The 22,368-nt window shown below is 35.4% G+C and overlaps 1 protein-coding gene across 2 annotated transcripts in view; it reads left to right on the forward strand.

Moving 5' to 3' along the window:
- Window positions 1–22,368, forward strand: part of LOC111146567 (CUB and Sushi multiple domains 3) — a 1,261,269-nt gene that overhangs the window by 793,454 nt on the left and 445,447 nt on the right. For both annotated transcript variants that reach the window (XM_022502159.1, XM_022502160.1), the window contains 3 exons: window positions 13,011–13,193; window positions 17,756–18,082; window positions 21,027–21,221. In XM_022502159.1, coding sequence (XP_022357867.1) covers window positions 13,011–13,193; window positions 17,756–18,082; window positions 21,027–21,221 — 705 coding nt within the window. The remainder of the gene's footprint in view (window positions 1–13,010; window positions 13,194–17,755; window positions 18,083–21,026; window positions 21,222–22,368) is intronic.

A 22,368-nucleotide genomic window follows, 5' to 3' on the forward strand; every position in this document is an offset into this window, starting at 1 on the left:
GTACACAGTGGATGCTTTAGCAAATATTGCACTGAAATGAGTTTGTTATACTTTGAAGTTGGTTAAGACCAGACTTTGGATTTTCTGACCTAAGAGACTATATCAAGAAGTATGTGTGTGTATCTGTGTGTATGTGTGTATTTAATTGATTCTCACCTTTCCCTATTAAAATGTTTGGACAATAAAATTTATACACCAAAGAACTATTTAGTTAACATTGGTTCTCAGTTTTGGAATCACTACATTGTGGAATATTTTGAACTATTGTGAAATATGTTAATATTGCTAAATATGTTAATACTTAAATACCTACTTTCATATATTATTTCTTTTTAATTAAATCAGAGAATACTTAGTCTTTTCTCTAAAAATAACCTCATTCCATTGGGCCATGTTTTTCATAAAACCCCAGGAAGCCCATTGTCAGAAGAAAGTCTGATAATCACTGGGTTGGAAGAAAATGCCACACAACCCAAGTTCATAGATCCCCTTCCTTACTGTCTTAGTCCCTTTGCCCTGCTACAACAAAATACCACACTAGGTAGTTTGTAAACAAAAGAAATTTGTTTCTCACAGTTCTGAAGACTGAAAGTCCAAGACCAAGGTACCAGACGTTTGTTTTTGTTTTATTTTGTGTGTGTGTGTTATTTCTGTTTGTTTGCTTGTTTTTAGCATGGGGACCTTTTGTTGAGTTTTCTCCTTAGGTCATAGCTGTCACCTTTTCTCTCTGTCCTCACTGGGACAAGGTATTTTTCTGAAGCTTCTTTCATAAGAGTACTAATCTCATTCCTAAGGTCTCAGCCCTCTTGACATGATCACCCCCAAAGGTTCCATCTTCTAATACTCATCTTTGAATTTTGAGGAGACACCTTCAGACATGACACCTACGAAGGTTGGCAAACTCCTTGTTTGTTTACACATATGTTAACTGTAGTTCCTTGGTATCCTCTAAATTAGAAACATGGGACTGGGGTGCCTGAGTGGCTCAGTGGGTTAAAGGCTCTGCCTTCGGCTCAGGTCATGATCCCATGATCCTGGGATGGAGCCCTGCATTGGGCTCTCTGCTCCGCAGGGAGCCTGCTTCCCCCACCCCCCCGCCTGCTCTCTGCCTACTTGTGATCTCTCTGTCTGTCAAATAAATAAATAAAATTTAAAAAAAAAAAAAAAGGAAACATGGGACTGAGATGATGGAATATAGTTTTGTCATAAATATGTCAATGCAACCATAAAAACAGCTCCAAATTAATGATATGTCAAAAAAAAATCATATTTAGAAGCAAAGAAAAGCACATTGTTTTTATCACCAATAAAGAGCTCTTAATTCTATGAAATGTGTTAAAGCATTCAATAACTTCTTAAGGTCACATATGATTAAGAATTGAGTAATTTTTTAAAATTCTTCTATTTGCTATATATCAAAAGAGTGTATGATTTAACTATGGGCTACAGATATTCTTTTACACTAGCTCTGTTGGAAAAGGTAAACTTTGTCTCAGGGTATATTTACAGCATTCTGAAGTTTGCATATTTATTTTTTATTAAATGGTTTTATCTAATCTGAAGTTTTTTAAATGTCAGGGCTTTCGGGACGCCTGGGTGGCTCAGTTGGTTGAGCAGCTGCCTTTGGCTCAGGTCATGATCCCAGCATCCTGGGATCGAGTCCCACATCGGGCTCCTTGTTCTGTGGGGAGCCTGCTTCTCCCTCTGCCTCTGCCTGCCACTCTGTCTGCCTGTGCTCTCTCTCTCTTTCTGACAAATAAATAAATAAAAATCTTTAAAAAAAAAAAAAGTCAGGGCTTCCATCATGACTGTAAAGTACACATCTGTTATTCAAATACATCTTTTATTACTTTGCCTGGGAAGTTATAGATTGTATTCTCAAAAATCTTTCGAAGTTGACTATAGTCTCATTTGTCCGAGATGCTTGAAGGTGAGACCGAATTTAACTCACAAGGTCTTTTCTAGCTGCATGATTCCGTATTTCACAACCTTTGTAAACCCGTTGCTAAGGTAATGAGATTCCCAAGAGGCTTCTTAACATTAAGAATCAGCAAAACTGCAAGTTTTACAGATCACTTTCTTTTAACCTACACAGTTTCTCTGTGAAGTATTTGAATTACAGTGTCAACTGTTGTCAAGTCAGAGATTGATCAATGAGAATTTCTATGTCACTTTGAGGCCAGATGTTAGTCTTTGGCTGGAAATCTGATTGAATTTAAAATTAGAGTTTATTACTTTAGGCATCAAGGATCAAAGTTACTTGGTCACTATAGAAAAGGTCTTGAAAGAGTCCTGTTACAAATTTCAGCCACTGCCATTTAAACCTACATTTCCAATTTTGTTCTCAACTCATTGCAAAAGAGCTTTCCATAGTGCTCTGCTTCTATTTCCTCTGACCTCCCATCTTCATTTACTTTAGCACCTCTTCCCCAGCCTCTGATTTCTTTGCCTCCGCAGCAGGGAAGAGAAAGAGCAGAACCAGGTGCTACTCTGTGAATGCCAACCTCTGACTGCAAATGAATGTTCACTGCTCCTTCCAATTTGAGTTGTAAATGATACACAGTATTTATGACTCCAATGGAGGCAACATTTGTTAAGAAACCCCAACTCCATTTTGTATTCTAGGAGACAAAATACTATAAGATAATGAAATCACCTATAAGTGGGATGCTAACAATTCTTTCTGTGTTGCATTAAGCATTCAGTGGTAAGCTACACTGTATCGGTCAGAAATACTGCAGGAAACAAATGGCACTTTCACATTAAGTCTGTGTAAATATGTTGACAGAAATTAAGTAAATTTAGAAGATGTTATACAGTGTCTCTGGCTGTTGTCACTATAACAGGGAGCTATGATCATCTTCAGGAATGATAACCACAGCTCTCAGAGGACAGCTATATGAAAAGGGTACCTTGACATAAGCTTGGCTTTCAGTCAAGGGTTACAGCCATTCCATGGTAATTAGGCAGAGGAGTTGGGAGAAAAATGCCCTCTGAAACTCTCTTCTCAATCTCCTCATCCTATCTCCTGCTAGTGCCACTTGTTTCTTGACTACCCATTGCACACAGAGAAGGTTGGGTAGCACAAGAGCCTCTCTATTATGCGTCCATGTGGGTCAACTCCTACTCCTACACCCAGTGGTAAAAAGCAAGAATAAAAAGATGGTGAATGGTTCTTGAGAGGTAATTAGAAAATATTCAGCACTCATCTTCTACCATTATAAGACAACTATAGAATTTAAATTATCCAAAAGACTTAACAGGAACATGTCATTCCATGGTTTTCTATATATTTAGTTCTACATAGCTGTAGGAATTTGTGATTGCATATATTGTTTACTAATAGAACCACATGTTTTTGTATGCTCCTCATTGCCTTTCTTCATTCTTTACATATTCCACAACTATTCTTTGAAAATTATGCTGAGAGAGGATATAGTCTGAAGAACACATATTCCATAACAACTAACTGGGTTCAAATCCAAGCTCTGCCACATAAAATGTGTATGCCTTCAGTCAAACTACTTACCCCTTTGAATCTTCATAGGGGTATATCAGGACTAAATGTAGCAAGTAATTAGAACACTGCTTGGCATTGGGGCACCTGAGTGGGTCAGTCAGTTAAGCCTCTGACTTCAACTCAGGTCATGATCTGGGTCCTGGGATCCAGCTGGTAGAGGACTCTACACCCAGCAGGGAGTCTGCTTCTCCCTCTCATTCTGCCTTGCCCGCACTCCTACTCTCTTTCTCTCAGATAAATAAATAAAATATTTAAAAAATAGAACTTTGCCTGGAATATACATGATATATAATTTATTGTTACCCTCATGTGTATAGATACCTGAAATACAAAGATCACTAAAAGCTTGCGGGAGGAGATAGATAAGTAAATAAATTATAGCAAAATATACAGGTCAATATAAGTATGCCATAGAAGCCCAAAGAAAGGAAAAACTAACTGTGTTTTTAAGCTCAAGGCAGTACTTATGGAAAACGTATAACCTGACCTTGAGAAATACACAGGAATTTCCCCAGGTTTTGCATACTAGAAGAATGCCTTATTTCTAGTCAGAGAAGATGGCATTCCTACGTCACGTGGGTGTGAAAGGGAACAGTAGGTGTCTCAATAGGCATGACATTTAGGTTGCTTGTAGGAAAATGATGGAAGACAAGACTGGAGAGACAGGAAAGATTTAGATTATGAGGACCTTCCACTGGAAAGGATCTGAATAATTTTTAAAATTACTCTGGTGCCATGCAGAGGTGGGATTAGTGTGTTAAAGCATTGGAGACATAATTTCTTTTTTTTTTTTTAAAGATTTTATTTATTTATTTGACAGAGAGATCACAAGCAGGCAGAGAGGCAGGCAGAGAGAGAGGAGGAAGCAGGCTCCCCTAGAGAGCAGAGAGCCCAATGCGGGGCTCGATCCCAGGACTCTGAGATCATGACCTGAGCCGAAGGCAGCGGCTCAACCCACTGAGCCACCCAGGCGCCCCGAGACATAATTTCTTTTAAAAATAAAATGTTGCTATCGTTCCCAATATGGGAGTCAAGTTAATTCATCTATTTTCCCCAATTTTTCAGTATCTGGCCCACATTATCCTCTGCATCCTTTCTCTCAAGCAGCTTGGAAGAGTGGAAAAGAGTGTGCTTACTGGAGTCATATAGATGTTGAATCTCATTTAAGCTCTTTCTGTGTATATGAGCTTGGTCAACCTCTCAGAACCTTGTTTTTTCATCTGTTAAGCTGGAGTAATATGCCTTTTTCTCAGTGTTTCATAGAAATGCATGACTTAAAACAGTTACAGTATTTAGCAACCCTCTTGTCAAATAATAGTCACTCAATAATTGGAGCTAATATCCTATCTTCCTGGAAACCACATCTGTGTTTATACAACCATTAGATAGCCCAGTCCCTTACCTTGTCCATTCACTGGTTGCCAGTGATAAGTCACAGGTCCTAGCTTTTTATCCCTAGAAAACAGAGGCTTAGGCATAGCTTATGGATTAATACTTTATGGGGGAAGAAAGGGAGTGCAATTCCAAAACAGCAAAGATGAGGGATGAAAAAGATATAACAGGGAAATGGAGGAATCAAATATGGGGTGATATACTATTGGCTGTTACTGAGTTTGTCACAGCCTCACAAGAAACACAGCTCTGTGTTTGGTCATGTGGGCCAGTTGTGTTTTGGTGCCATCTTTCTGGGGAGAGGGAGGTAAGCAATGAATCCACTGGTCTCCTTCCCATTTCCTGCCTCTTGTTGGTCAAAGTTTATCCCTCAGGCGTTAAGTACTCCACAATTCCAGGTGGCACTGAAAACCCTTAAGGGAGCTGTTGGGAAAATTAAGCTTTTGGCAATCCTATTGGATCAAATCTTGGTACTGGAGCTTCTCTAGTTTTTGCTGCAATGAACAAGCTAAAGTAGAGTGTGTTGATGGTTGTTCCATGCCCCCAAACATATATGGGCTTGAGGCAGCTGGTAGTGTTAGGATAGCTGCTGTGAGAAGTGGCCATGTCCATTCTGCCATATTCCATTTGTTAGAAGCTAGTCATTAATGCTGTCCAATAATCAAAGAGAGGAGAATTTGCTTGCACCTTTGGATAGGAGGAGCATCAAAGAATTTGCAGACATGTTTTAAAACCACCACAGAACCATTTGAAGGCAAGATGCAAACATAATGCCTCATCACTCCCAAATACTTTGAGTTTTATAAAAACAGAGACTCTGTCCCACAAAATCACAAAATAACCAACCAGGTTAGAAAGTTAACCTTGATACAACACTATCAAATAATTCATGGATGCCATTCAAATCTCGCTAATGATCCAAAAAATGTCTCTTTTCCCTTCCTTGTTCAGGAGTCAACCCACAAACTATTGCATTTATTTGTCATGTCTTTTTGTTATAAATAACATGTCCTTCAATCTGAGTCCAGGCAGTCTTTCCTCCTATCCAGACTTAGCCCATGCATTCTTAACAGGAATACCACAGAAATGATTCTGCGTCTTAGTGCGTCACATCAGGAGGTAAACAATTTCCACATTTCCCACACTGTTTATGTGAACTGTGATCACCTAGTAAAATTTGTGTCTTCTGGTTTTTCCATGGTAACATCACCATTTTCACCTTTGTGACTGATACATGCTTCAAAGAGAGGTAACCCAAGACTATACTATTATCTTGTTTTTTTATCGAACATTCACCCAGAATCCAAAATCATTAACATGGCTACCAAATATTGATCTTCTATTTTTATTAATTCTACATTTTTTAAATTGCCATTCTACATGCAGAGTTTTCTCTCTCTCTCCCTCTATGTATATATCTATATCTATATATATAGACATATATATAGTTTTATCTATATATATATAAAGTTTTATCTATATCTATCTATCTACACACATTTTCATCTCTATCTAACCTGTGTATATCCATATTTTAAATGCAAATTCACACAACTCCTCCACTCCAATTTCCCCTCAGGATTCTTTGAAATCTTCCCTTTTTCTTCATCTCCTTTTTGATAATAAAAGTTCTGGTTACCTTTATCCTCAAATTTATGCTTTTCACTATCCCCTCATATATACTCAATCTCCCAAACTTACTGGCTGCCTTCTTGGCCTTACCTTTACTTGTTTGGCCCCCAGCCACATCAACTACTTGACCTCACCACCCTTCAATGCTTAGTGCTACATTCACTGCCTTTGCTGTAGGCTGAATATTTGTGCCCCCGGAAATTCGTATGTTGAAATCTAATGGCCAGTGTGATGGACTTGGAGATGGAGCCTTTGGGAGATGATTAGGTTATCAGAGTGGAATCCCAGTGAATGGGATTAGTGCACCAGAGAGCTCCCTCACCCATTCTACCATGTGAGGATGCAGCTAGTGGAGAAGAAAACTTTTCCCTTCTAGGTTCTTTGGCTGGTCTAATAATTAAGTTGACATAAGACAGATTAACAGGAGAAAATGTTAATTTCATATTTATAAGAACCCCCATGATATTAGTCTCCTTAATAGACAAGCAATTGAGGTTTATATACCATCCTGAGCTAAGGAGAAAGAGGGAAGGATCTGGGATCCCAAAGGGGAGGAAGACAATTTACAGGAAGATGGGGAAAGCTAATGTTTCTAAACAAATATTTGCCATGCTGTGCAGAGACAATGGGACACAAAGAGGAATTTGAACAAACAGGCCTTGCTGAATTCCTTCCGGCTTACCACACCTAGCTCATACTCTTTGTAGTTATTTTCGGTGATAGCTGTCTACCAGGCCAGGCCCTCTAACTAATGCTTTCAGGCAGTTAAAAGGGAGGCAAAAAGCTACTCCTGAGTCCCTTGGGCCTTGATTGACTTAAACTCAAAACAATCCACACATCAAAGTGGCACACTCTGGTAGGGCCTGTCCTGGACCCCATCACAGCAATAAAAGGCTGTCTGCGAACGAGGAAATAGGATGTCACCAGACACCAAATCTCTAGACACTTGATCTTGGACCTCCCAGCTCTTACAACCCGGAGAAACAAATTTCTGTTGTTCATAAACCCAGCCTATGGTATTCTGTTAAAGTAACCCTGATAGACTCAGCTTCCAACCAAGTCACCACCTATAGAAGGAAAGAGAAGCAAAAAGACTACATATCTTTACTGCTACTGCTCATCTTCCACCTAAATACCTTCCCTTCTTTCCTCTTCTCCAATCCACTCAATGAAATGACTCAAAGCGCAAGGATCACCTTTACCTATTTGCCAACCTCCAACTCCAAGAGGGCTTAGCTATTCCTCCTTTGTGCCCTCATTTAAGAGCAGAGGATACAACTTATTTATCTTTATATCCCTAATACTTAGTATCATTTTGATACATATTAGAAACAAAACAAATATTTCATAAATGGGAAATTAAAGAATGAAAATTTCTCCAGTATAACTTACTGATTTAGACTTTGTGGGGCACCAGGATGGCTTGATTGGTTAAGTATCCGACTCTTGACCTCAGTTCAGCTCTTGGTTTCAGGGTTGTGAGTTCCACACTGGTTGTGGAGCCTACTAAAAAGAGAGGAAAAACAGACTTTGTTTTGCACATAGACTCTGCTATACACAAGTTTTGTGAAATTATCTGAGTTAGTGTCTTTGGGCTGTTACAACAAAAATACCCTAAACTAGATGAATAATAACAAATATCTCTAGATATTTGAAGACTAGAAAGTCCAAGATCAAGGCTCATTTCCTCATCCATAGATGACTGTCTTCTCTCTGTGTCCTCACGCAGCAAAAGAGGCAAAGGAGCTTTTTAAAGTCCTCTTTTATAAGGGCACTAATCCCTTATAAATAATGAGGCTTCTAACCTCATGACCTAATCACCTCCCCAAAACTCTACTTCAAAACACCATCACATGGGGGATTAGGTTTCAACATATTAATGGGGGGGTGGAGGAGGGTAATTATTCAGTCTATAGCTATGCTTATCTTTTTTTTTTTTTAATGGAACTCTTCATGAATTTGCATGTCATCCTTGCACCAAGGCCATGCTAATCTTCTCTGTATAGTTCCAATTTTAGTATATGTGCTGACGAAGCGAGCACCATACTTACATTTTCTGATTCTCAGCTTTCTCATCTGTAAAGATGACAATTAATTCCATCACAGAGTTGTTACGAGGATTAAATTATATAATTAATGTTGAAAAAAGATTTCCACAGTGCCAGTACAGTTTTCATGCTCAAAAAATGATAGCCACTATTTTTAGTTATTGTTTGTAACTGTTTCTACTGTAATAGTCATCTGTTGCATATTAACTATTTGTTCAGATATTAGTTTCACCTCTTGGGTACAAAAAAAATTTCAAAGACACTGATATATAATAGGTATGTATTTATTGTACTTATTGCATATTTTTCAGTATGAGAGTACTGTGGCTACAAAATTACATCTTTGTTGAAAATATATCTTTGATAGATGACTTTTATGATATTGAGGTATGTTCCCTATATTCCTATACGTGTAAAGTTTTAATCAAGAAAGGATGCTATGTTTTGTCAAATGCTTTTTCTGCATCAAGAGGATCATATGATTCTTGTCCTTTCTTTTATTAATGTGATGTGTCACATTGATTGATTTGCAAATGTTGAACCACCCTTGTAGTCCAGGAATAAATCCCATGTGGTGAGTAATCTTTTTAATGTACTGTTGGATCCTTTTGTCTAGTATCTTGGTGAGTATTTTAGCATCCATTTTTATCAGCATTATTGCTCTATAATTCCTTTTGGTGTGGTCTTTGTCAGGTTTTGGGATCAAGGTAACGCTGGCCTCATAGAATGAGTTTGGAAGTTTTCTCTCCATTTCTATTTTTTGAAACTGTTTCAGAAGAATAGGTGTTAGTTCTTCTTTAAATGTTTGGTAGAATTCCCCTGGGAAGCCATCTGGCCCTGGATTCTTGTTTTGGGGGAGGCTTTTGATTACTGCTTCAATTTCCTTGCAGTTTATAGGTCTGTTCAGATCTTCTATTTCTTACTGTTTCAGTTTTGATAGCTTATATATCTCTAGGAGTCCGTCCATTTCTTCCAAATTGCCTAATATGTTGGCATATAGTCGCTCATAATATGTTCTTAAAGTTGGTTGTATTTCTTTGGGGTTGGTCATGATCTCTCCTCTTTCATTCATGATTTTATTAATTTGGGTCCTTTCTCTTTTCTTTTTGATAAGTCTGGCTATGGGTTTATCAATCTTATTAATTCTTTCAGCAAACCAGCTTCTAGATTCATTGATCTGTTCTACTGTTATTCTGGTTACTATTTCATTGATTTCTGCTCCAGTTATTATTTCTCTTCTCCTGCTTGGCTTAGGCTTTATTTGCAGTTCTTTCTCCAGTTCCTTTAGGTGTAAGGTTAGCTTGTGTATTTGAGACCTTCTTTATTTCTTGAGAAAGGCATATATTGCAACGTACTTCCCTCTTAGGACCACCTTTGCTGTATTGCAAAGGTTATGAAGAGTTGTGTTTTCATTCTCATTAGTTCCCATGAATTTTTTTTTTAATTCTTCTTCAATTTTCTGGTTGACCCATTGATTTTTTAGCAGGATACTCTTTAACCTCCAAGTGTTTTATTTCCTTCCAAATTTCCTCTTATGATTGAGCTCCAGTTTCAAAGCATTATGATCTGAAAATATGGGAAACAAACTGAGGATTGCTAAACGGAAGGCGGGTGGGGGATGCAGAACTGGGTGATGGGCATTAAGGAGAGCACAAGATGTGATGAACACTGGGTGTTGTACGTAACTGATGAATTGCTGAACACTACATCCAAAACTAATGATTACTTTGTGTTGACTAACTGAATTTAAATAATAATAAAAAAGAAAATATATCTTTGATTTTCACAAATCAAGGAACAAAGAAAAAAAACATATGGTTGGTTTCAAAACACTAGAGTAAGCGCTTACTCTCACTTCTATCCCAAAGATTTTAGAAAACATATTTTAAAAATTCACTGATGCTTAAGAATAGAAAGAGGAAATGTCAGTTGTTATGAGGCTATAGGGTATCCCTAACAAAAATGTATATAAATAAATGTGTAAAAATATATACAGAATATAGAGGTAAGCGGAGAATTTCATAAGCCAGTGTCATCATGGGAGGCTCTTGCTATGGCTTCTGCACAGGAAGACACCAGGCTTTGGGGCTAGAAGCCTCCAGGAAGGAGTCTGTGGGCAGTTCTGAGAAACTGCAGTGATGACCTCAGAGGAAAATATTTCAGCTACAGAGCCAAATACCCAGATACGGAATGAGAGTCCAGTGCACTTATCAAGAGGGAGGGCTCCCCAACTCAAAATGAAGACCACAAAAGTGAACTGCACCACTGCTCAACATAGGGAAAAGTTTTACACCCAGAACTACAAGGTGGTTCTGACATTAGAAGAAATAAGCCTGAAGGTGGCAGATGGTAAAGGTGAAGATGGGGAGTGCCGGACCTGCAGAGTTGCAGCAAAGCAATCAGATAAGAACAGTTATTTGACAGCTTGCTCAAAACCAGCAGTCTTGTTCTTTCCTCAAGTACCTCCTCCCACGCCTTCATCACAGGATCAACAACAATTATGATTTACCACATTCTCTTTAAACAATCTGCTTTAGAACTTTCATTCTGCTCTCTTCATACTCTTCTGCTTATACCCAAGGAAACGGTTGAAAGAGGACTAAGAAAATTATTTTAAATAAGTATATTAGATATCCTCAGAAATAAAGGGAGAAATTGCATTCATGAAAGAATAGTAGGAGGTTACGAAACAATAAAAAGTAATAATAATCATTAAATATTCAAAAAAATGACATGATTTTTCAGTATTAGGTTGATTTGGGATTAGATAAGCATGCACAGTGAATTAGTAAATCAGAATATGTATACATACATTAACATATATATATATATTTCTTCAAGAATGCAGAATAGAGAACTTCAAAAATAAGAATTTGAAAGATTGAGCAACATGAAAGCTAAATCCCCAAATTCCAATATTCAATGTAAATGAATTTTAGAGAGATGAAAGTACATAAGGAAAAATATTTTAAGGGAAATAATGGTAACAATTTCTCAGCATGTAAAAAAAGTTACAAGTTATTTGACAGAAGAAATCTATCAAGCCCCAAGCTTTAAATAAATGAATAGATCATAAATAAATAAAAATACCTAGGTAAATGATAGTGACATTAAAAACAGCAAGTCTAGGGGCTTCTGGGTGGTATAGTGGGTCGAGGGCTGTTTCAGCTCAGGTCTTGATCTGAGTTTCTTGGGATAGATAGAAATAAAATATCAAATCCAGTGTATTAAAGGAATCATTATAGCCATCTATGGCATCTGATAAAAATGCACAGGTGTTCAAAAATAAATGCAAAATTATTGTTTGGTTAGAAAAAGAGCAAGTTATAGAATAACAGTCACAGTATACTACAATAAAATTATAATGCATATGTAATGTATGTATTATAATACATAGTTTTAGAGAGGAGTTTAATATTTACATAAATATAGATGTTTATAATATTTCATATGATATATGCCTATGTATAATTATAAAAACATAGGAAAACAACTGGAGAGACCATTCAAATTGGTGCTGGTAGATTATAGAAAAATCAGGAATGTGTGATTGCTGGAATATCAGGATAGAAGCCATAACTTTATCTCAAAGTTTTATCTTTTAAGTTGTTTTTCCATCATTTGAAGACAATCAATGTGATTTCATGTGACTTAAAAATGAAAACAACTACCACAATAATTTGCTATTGACATTCTTAGCTTCACAATGAAGATCCTAGACATTTGGAGTTTCTTTGAACGTCAGCTGAAAGAGTGCTTTCATGTGCTTTTAAGAGAATTTTTTCAACCTTCTTCAATTTAACTCATATAGAAACATTTTTGGAGGAACATATCTGGGTGATTTGGAATGCAAAATTGATTCCCGCCCTAAGAAGTTTTTTTGACAGGTGTAGTTGGGGAAATAATTCAACCAGCAAGTGTCAGGGAGACTGGCAGATCCTACAAGAAAGGTATTCACTGATTGCTGTAGGAACATTGAGACAGCAACAGTACCTCATATCCTGGTCATGACCTAAGGATTTACTGTATCATGTACAAATAACAAAAATAAGAAACGTTTTGGGGGTTTTGGGAAAATACAGAGATGTGTATATGTGTGTGTGTGTGTGTGTGTGTGTATAGCGCAGACAAAAAATTGAAATTTTCTGTTAGGCACAATCACTAGCATGTGTTTTGATCACCCCAGATTCCCCATCTACAAAATGAGAGAACTACATTTATTGTTTTCTAAAGATCATGTCATCAAATTATAGTCGTAAGAGTAGCACAAAGAAAAAAAAAATAAGGTTGGAAAACATATTCATCTTTTTGGTTCTGAAATATCTCAGATATAGAGAGTGTACATCTACCATGTTGGTCATATGGATAGCATGTGCCTCAAACCCCTGGAAGGTGACTTGTATCTTCTATTTTTGCAGAAATTGAAAAAGAAAGTTGTGGTGATCCTGGTACACCCTTATATGGAATTAGAGAAGGCGATGGATTTTCTAATCGTGATGTTTTAAGGTTCGAATGCCAGTTTGGGTTTGAATTAATTGGAGAGAAATCCATTGTTTGTCAAGAGAATAACCAATGGTCTGCAAACATACCCATCTGTATCTGTGAGTACCAAATGCTTTGCTTTCAGATAGCATATGTTACCCTGTCCTTGCATATAATTGCTTTTGTAATTAATTGCAAAGAGCTGGAACCGTGAAATTATTTTTGAATGAGTAGCACTTTGTGATACTATCTTTAACAAGTATGCTTATGCCAAATTATAAATTTCATTAAAGATTTAAATAAAGTTAACATAGTTCACTTGGTAATTGCAAAGTATATATTACATGTGTTCTTATAATGTTTTATTGGTGGCATTTTATACTTTATAGATAGCATACTTCTTACAGAAATTATACATCTGAGCTAATTCTAGTAGATTCATTTATTTATTTTAACAAGATAGTATATGCTTATTTTCGATCAAAAGCACTTAAAATATTTAAAGCTTATATTCTATGTATAATGCATTAATTTATTTTTTGCTTGTAGATGCTCACATTAATACTTGCTCTGTGCCATTTATTTATATTGCACTGGGAAAAATTCATTAATGTTTATGATATTCAGTATGCTTGGATTAAAAGAATATATTTCTTCAAATACATTAAAACATTGCAGTTTAACTACAACAAAAATATAATTTATATTATCTATTGATACGTTTTCAATTTCAGTTAAATACCAACAAATGCAACTTATCAGATATGGGTATAATATTGAAAATTTTGCATCTGGGCTTTGACCATTCACAAATGGTAACATAGAAAGCCAATACTCATGAAAATAAAAATAATTTTCTGGTTTACAAATTTAAGATATTTCATCTGTATCTAACTCACAATGTTTTTCATTTGTGAAAACTTTCATTCCCTAAAAGGCACAAACTTTACTTCAATATTTAACTGTTTTTTTTTTAAAGTAGCATTTTTCAAGACCTACATTTCATCTGAGTTACAATATATGCTGCAAAACATATATTTTCTTTTATTGGAAGTGTTGCTTATTTAACAATTTAAAATTATTTAACACTTTTAAAAGTAACAGAACTTTGAAAGAGACTAGAGGTCATTTTCTAATAGGTATTTTTGCATAGTTAAAAAGAGAAAAAAAGAATCAAATGCCGAGTAAGCACTATTGTTTCTCAGGATAGTGTCTGGATACTTATTGCAACGATACCTAATCTTACGTTTTAGCAAAGTGAGTATTTTTTGAATGTGGCAGAAATTACCCAAATTAAAATGTGTTTTGTGAGCTCTTTAGAAAATGTAGGAGAGGAAGAGTGCATATAACGCCTCAATAGAACCCTCTCCTTTTAGGGCCAGTGTTCATCCCTAACCAAGATCACCTTGTGAAGTTCCTACTGTAAGAGAAGAAAATGTATTAGGAGAGTTTGATTGGATTCTCTTAGCATTAACTATTAGTAATACTTCCAAAGACTTAAAGATCCTTAATTCTAGGTGTTCTTCCAAGGAGACAATTTTGTGTAATATTGGAGAATCTATTAATACAATATACCACATCAAAAAAGAAATGATTTTTGGGCGCCTGGGTGGCTCAGTGGGTTAAGCCACTGCCTTCGGCTCAGGTCATGATCTCAGGGTCCTGGGATCGAGTCCTGCATCGGGCTCTCTGCTCAGCAGGGAGCCTGCTTCCCTCTCTCTCTCTGCCTGCCTCTCTGTCTACTTGTGATCTCTGTCTGTCAAATAAATAAATAAAATCTTAAAAAAAAACGAAATGATTTTTTTAAATTTTATTTTATTTTTTCAGTGTTCCAAGATTCATTGTTTACATATCACAGCCAGTGCTCCATGAAATACATTCCCTTCTTAATACCCACCACCAGGAAACTGTTTTTAAGTCATTTTAAGGGGTATTAAAATACATTTAATACAATATTTAAAATAATGTTGACTAAAACAAATTTAAACTCCTGAAAATCTAGAAGACACTTTTTTTTTTACTATTTTAAAAGTAGGCCCTGCAACTTGCTATATGATAAATATGTAGCAATTAATAGTTTTCTATACACCAATAGCTATTTTGAAAATGTAATGGAAAGCTAATTTATTCAGAAAAGTAAAATTGTAAAATATGTGGAAATAATTCTTGCATAAATCCAAATAACCTGTAGAAAATTACAAACTTATTCAGAAAAGAATATTTTATGAGAAAAACATAGATGCCATGTTCCTGAATAAGAACACATTATATTATTACATTATAATAAATGTGAATTGTATGAAAATTGCTTTGAAAGTTCAATAAAAATACGTAACATAATTTATCTGGGGACACACATTCTTTAGGAATGTGTTGACACGCCGCTAGGTTTAAAAAAATAAAAAGGCAACGGTAGAATTGATGTGAGAATTTTTTAAAAGGAAAGTGCTTATGTGACCTTCAAAGTATAATATTAAGTTGCTACCATAAAATTAGTGTGATACTCACAGAAATATAACCCTGGATCAAAGGAAGTGTCATTAAAAACTGCATCTAATATAACTAAGGGTTTAGAGTATTACATCGGCATTGACCTATTTATTAGAGATGGAAGATTAGCATGATAGATCTTGGTCATCACTTGCCAGAATAGGGATGGTTTAGATCAGAGATTAACAAAATAAGGTCTTTGGGACAAATTTAGCCTGAAGCCTAGTTTGGTAAAGTTTTATTGGAACATAACTGTGTGTTTTCATTTACCTATTGCACATGGCTGATATCCTGCTACTGTGGCAGTGTTAAGTAGTTGCAAAAGAGACGATGTGGTTTGTTAAAGCCAAAGCATTTACCATCGGTTCCTTTACGGAAGGTTTGCTGACCCTGTCTTTAAGTCAAGGGCAGTAGAATCAAATGATTCCAGGATGCAGGCAGGTAAAGGTGTGAAAGGAATAGGACTAGGTATATTTGCACCCATGATGGAAGTGGTAGGGAACTGGAGTGCATTAACTTTTTCAAAGAAGCTAGAATTCCTGACTTTTTCCCCTCAAATGTGAAGTAGGACGATTTAAAAATGTGATTTCAAATTTTTGTACAGGCATAAGCAAAAATCATACCAGACACATTTGCAGTCTGGATCCAGCCCAACGGCTATCAGTTTCCAAGACGTGGTGTTAACTCCTAACATCATTCCATACAGAAGAAGCAAACTTAGGTTAGAAATTACATTTAAAATGATAAAAAATTATACATATATAGTAATAAACAACTGATTATATATATAATTCCTATCATTCTTTTACATATATTACATATTTTACACACATATATATAGGTATGGTTACATTTTTGTCTTTATATTTCTGTAGCTAGAGAAATAGATATTGGTCTTATTTCTGAATGTTAATAAAAGATCTAAATTTTAAAAACAATATTAAAAACCAAAGAAATTATTATTTTAACATTCAAAAAAGTTATTTATACTAACATTATTAAAATAATATATGAATATTATATGAATGGTAATATTGAATGAGTATTATAGAGTAAGTATTCATAATCTTAAATGATCAGTGTTCATGAGCTTATAATTCCAAAAAGAGAGAAAATGGAGAAATCTTCCACTTTACTAGTAGGCAAAGAAAGGCAGATTAATAATATGTCATTTCTCTTATCAAATAAGGAAGGTTAAATAATCATAATATTTTATGCCGGTAGAGGATATATATATGTATCAGAATAAGTGAATACAAATTTTCCAGGCAGAAATTTAGCAAAATATTTTTCAGGCTTAAATTTTGTACTCTTTGTAAATAAAATTTGGGCCAAAATTAAATGAATTGGATTTTTTTTTTTCCAAATTATGTAATGAAAGCCACTGGAAGAAAACACATCATTATTTTAACTGTGATGTTCTCTCTGTAAAAAGACTATTACCTTTGTTTTTTACCCTTTTTCTACTTCCTAAATGTTCTGTGTGATCCTTTCGCTCAGATGTTTTTAAAAGTTAAAAGAAAACTGAGGGGAGGTGTCAAGGAGGGGCAGGGAGAGACTTCATCTTAGGAAGATGTGAAAGTTTGTCTTTCTGGTGTTAGCGACTAGCGGTGATAGCTGTAAAAGCTAATTTGTCTTCTTATCTGTGTTTTAAACTCTGAGAGCCATGGCAGGAATGAACCTCACCTAATCACCAACCTCCCTCCAAGTTTTGTCTGGGCTACACCATCCTAGTTCTGTTAATATCCACATAATATTTTTTGTCTTCAATCATTTCCTGAGGATTCTTGCTTTATATGAAAATCTCTAAATATTTTACCAATTTTCTTTCTTAAGCACAGAAACAAAAACTTTGTATAGAACTCCAACACAAATATGATAAATGTCAAAATAAATTGCCTTTATTATTCCCATGACATTTTCTTGCATATTTAAGCATACGGTCACCCAAAGTAACAGTTTGCCTCTTCTAATATGTGAAAATGGTAACATTTTTTTCTGTTTTATAATTTACATTTTTAATATTATTTTTTTCAACCTGCTGATTGATTACCATAGTTGTGGCAAAATAATGTATAATAAGAATGAAGTATAATAAGTAAATAAGGATAAAGTTTAATAAGGATATGGCAAAATAAGGTAGAATATTACTTTTGAAAATTTGTTGTATTTTACAATCTTATTTTAACAGTTCCTTGTCTGTCTAACTTTACTGCACCAATGGGAACAGTGCTTTCTCCTGATTACCCAGAAGGGTATGGAAATAATTTAAACTGCATCTGGACAATAATCTCTGATCCAGGGAGCCGGATTCATCTTTCTTTTAATGACTTTGATCTGGAATCTCAGTTTGACTTCCTTGCTGTTAAAGATGGTGACTCTCCAGACTCCCCAATTCTTGGAACCTTTACTGGGGCTGAGGTGCCTTCCCATCTTACCAGTAATAGTCATATACTGCGATTGGAATTTCAAGCGGACCATTCAATGTCGGGACGTGGCTTTAACATCACTTATAACAGTAAGTTTATTTTTCCCATAAAACATATTTCTACAATGTAGAGCTAGAAAGGAATCACATAAACCAGCTCTCTTCCTCCACAGAACAGGAAACTTGAACAAATCGTATATATATAAAATTGTGCCAGGGAGTCATTTAGTTCTTGATTTCCAACCATATTTTACTCCCAGTTGTGTCATTTCTCTGTTTGTGAGAAGCCTGATATTAAGGAAACCTACTATATATCATATACTTTGCTCCATTATTGGTATGCAAACATATAAATGGGAGAAATCTTTCTTTCAAAATATTCATAAACTGGGGCACCTGGCTAGCTCTGTCAGTGGGGCACAGGACTCTTGATCTTGGGGTTGCAGTTTCGAGCTCCATGTTGGATGTAGAGATTACTTAAAAATAAAATCTTAAAAAAAAATAAAAACCAAAATATTCATAAACGCATGGGGAACCTAAAAACAAATAATGACAGAACAGAGTTATAATTCCAAAGAAAAAAATCGTAAGGCTACAGAAACATTACAGAGCAGGCAGTCATTAACTTAGGGGCAGCAGACCGCTGAGCTGATTTAGCAAGGCCACCACCAGAGAGAAGTACCTTAGAGATTAAGAGTGTCATCTCTACTGAACCTATGCAACTTCAAATCTTGGCTCTGCTCCATTCTTAGGTTTAATAAATGAGCCTCAGTGTTCCTGTCAGTAAAACTATATTTAGGCTTTAGTAAGGAATCAATTAGATGGTGCATCTAAATAATTTAGCATAAAATATTTGATACCTAGTAAATGCTCAATAAGCATTAACTGTCATTTGTTTAGTTGCCTTTTGAACTATCACCTTAACATCTTATTTAATTGTGCTTATTATATTGCTTCCTTTTGAGATTTCTTTAAGTTAAATAACCTTATCCAGATAAGAGTTAAATAACTCTTATCTATCACTCATATTCCTTGTATTTTTCTGAAAAAAATGGTTTGAATATAGCAAAAAAAAAAAATTGGAATCACATGAAGGAGAAAATATCTTAGTGTGTTTATACCCTTACATATTAATGCTTCTGTTTGCAAATGTTTCTAAAGCCATAGAATGAATACTAGTGACTCTGTTTTTTAATTCCTTGATGCTACCACACTGTCAGATATTGACTAACTTGATGAGTTAATATTCGTGTCATATAACAATAGGATTATAGTTTCCTGCTCTTAAAAAAAAAAAAATGGCATCTCTAACCTCCACCCCCACTCATTCAGTGCTGAGCTTTGGTAATTAGTAACAAAAAGCAGTTACTGCCTTTTCAAAGTGTTACTGGTGGTGAAGTTGTCAACATGTAATTGCACATCATTAAAGTTAAATTAGCTGTGACATGTGTCATACAGACTGTTGTATAAAATAGTTGCTTTATCTGAAAGTCCTTTTAATAATACTTCATTTATATGTATAAAGGTATACATATATACATATATATATATGCACTTATCCATCTAAATTTTCATTTTATCTTGAACACATATAATTTTTAACTTTATTGTTTATGGTGCCTTCAGGATATTATGGAAATATGCCTCCTTGTTTCTTGTTCTGTTTCTCAGTAAATAATATAATCAATCATATGCAAATTCTTATATTTAATGTTTTCTACTGAAATTATATTTTTCTGAAATAAATACCTACCAGGCATTATATATAGGAACAACAAAGCTTAATCAATTGAGTTTTTTGGCATACAAAAAAAAAATAATAATTAGAAAAAAAACAGTATACCTACAAAATATATTTTGTATATTTTAGAAGTTACCTTAATGTTCTTCTGTACTGTTTAATTTAAAAATGAGGAGAATGAATAATAAAGGTTATATAATTTATGAATAATATCAAAGGGATGATTAGTGAGAGAATTTAAAATTACTTCATGTACTTATGTAGCATGAATATAGTAATAATTGTAAATACCTCATAACTATGTTGTACACATTCAGACTTTGCTATTTTAAATGTTCTTTCATTTATCTCATAATAATTTAAACATTTATGGTACATACTTGGTCATCCAGATGAATAAAGAGAACAATTTGGAAGGCTCATGTAATCTATAATTTTGAAAGATTAAAATATGCACATCGCCCCTATACTTCTGCTACTTGCTAAAGCTTGGCTAAATATATCCTGGGAGACACAAAATAAAATAAAGTGGCCCTGAACTCAAGAACTCACGTTCTTTTGAGACCTGAGATGAAAAACCCAAGCTACAGTGTTGTTGAGGAAAAATTAGAAGTCCGAGTGAGGGATACATTTCAATCCTATCTTTATGACCTGAGACCAGCTACTTATCTTTTTATGAATCTCGTATTACTCTTTACAGCTGGAAATGTTAAATGAGATTATAACATTTCCAAAGCTCCTTTCACTGCCTCAAACATGGTAATTGCAAGATTTATCTCCCTTCCCTTTTTCTAGATGGCTGCAAATAGATGACAAATGGAAAATTACAAAGAAATTGTAAGACTTTCATACCAGTTTGAAACTTTTCACTATAACTTCACAAGACTGTCTCTCCATTCAAAAGATTGAATCATAAGAAAAGTTTGCAAAGAGATGTAGTCAACCTGCTCTGTATTCAGAATAATTGGAATTCTGACTGGTTTATAGTGGTAATTTTTACCCAGCCAAAGCCTAATGATCTCCAGAAATAGGCAGAAGCAGTTCTATTTTGAAGTGTAATCTAGAATATCTAGAATATAATTCATATTTAAAAATCACACCTATTTACACCATAGGCAAACAGGTAGGGTCAAAGGAGAGCCTCCAATTCTTTTTTTTTTTTTTTTTAATAAATAAAGGCTGTTCTAGAAATAAGCATAACCTTTCTCAAAATCAGTTTTTCTCAATTCAAATATATAAGGGTTCATCTCACACTGCTTGTTTGTGTGTTTTTGTTTGTTTGCTCTTCTCAAGCATTTGGACATAATGAGTGTCCTGATCCCGGAATACCAATCAATGCACGGCGGTTTGGGGACAACTTTCAATTAGGAAGTTCAATTTCAGTTATTTGTGAAGAAGGATTTATTAAAACCCAGGGAACAGAAACAATTACATGTATACTTATGGATGGAAAAGTAATGTGGAGTGGACCCATTCCAAGATGTGGAGGTAAGTGAAATGGCCAGGGAAAATTATAACCCCATCATAATTGTGCACTAGAAACCATCACAGGGAATGCACCATTTACCAGGACTATTGTAATCTTTATCATAAAATATTACCTAATAATGTGCATTAGGCATATTCAGTTAAGCAAATTACACTTAGTGTTTCATGTTAAAATAAAATTTTAGAAATCTTTTTAGAAGTCCCCTTTTAAAAAAGGAACTCTTATCAAAAGATATACTTTAATAAATGGTAAATCGTGGTTGTATGTAGATATTCTCCTTATAGAGTTATAGTTTAGTATGCTTTATAGTTTCTAGTCATCCTCTTTCATGGGATTTTAACTATTCACAGTTTAAACATTTAGTTTTCAAAAATGTGTTAATAACAGGGCACCTGGGTGGCTCAGTCGGTTGAGCGTGCAACTCTTGGTTTCAGCTCAGGTCACGATCTCAGGGTTGTGAGATCAAGCCCGAGCCAGGCTTCTTATTCAGTGGGAATTTTGTCTGAGATTCTCTCTCTCTCTCTCTCTGCCCCTTTCTCCAGCACTCACTTGCTTTCTCTCTCTCTCTCTCTCTCTCTCAAATAAATCTTTTAAAAAAATGTGTTAACTGTCACGGTCAGCGCCACAAATCGACCAGGAAAACGTGAGGGCTAAGAGGATGGTGAAAAGAAATTAAGAGACAAAGAGATGGGGGCAGGAGGGACACTGAGGAGGATGTCCAACAGTGCCAATTTTATTCCACATCTTACAATCATTTATAAGGCAGACCAGAATAGGAGGAGTAATACATCGGTACCTAGTCAGATGACCCAAGTTTCTATAACAAGTTTACATTAACTACAAGCAAACCTTGTGATGTCAGGTAGTTTCGGCTAAAGCCATTAGCAAGACAATCAACCAGGGAGTGGGTTAGGGGAGGTACAGAACAACAAGGACCGACTAAGAATTCATGACCCTGACCACATTGTTCCCTTCTGTAGGGGGAGTGTGTGGGAAGTCACGTAGGCGAGCGCACGACACAGAGCACAGACCCTTTTCTCAGTGTACTCAACTTTCCCGTCCTTAACCTTGTCAAGGTGTCCGGACTTTGAAGGAGACACAAGTCAGGGCCTGGTTTGATCCTTGACTCCAACCATGCCGTGGCCT

This window comes from Enhydra lutris, unplaced genomic scaffold (assembly GCF_002288905.1).
Source record: "Enhydra lutris kenyoni isolate GAN:26980312 unplaced genomic scaffold, ASM228890v2 scaffoldscaffold14, whole genome shotgun sequence".
NCBI lineage: Eukaryota > Metazoa > Chordata > Mammalia > Carnivora > Mustelidae > Enhydra > Enhydra lutris.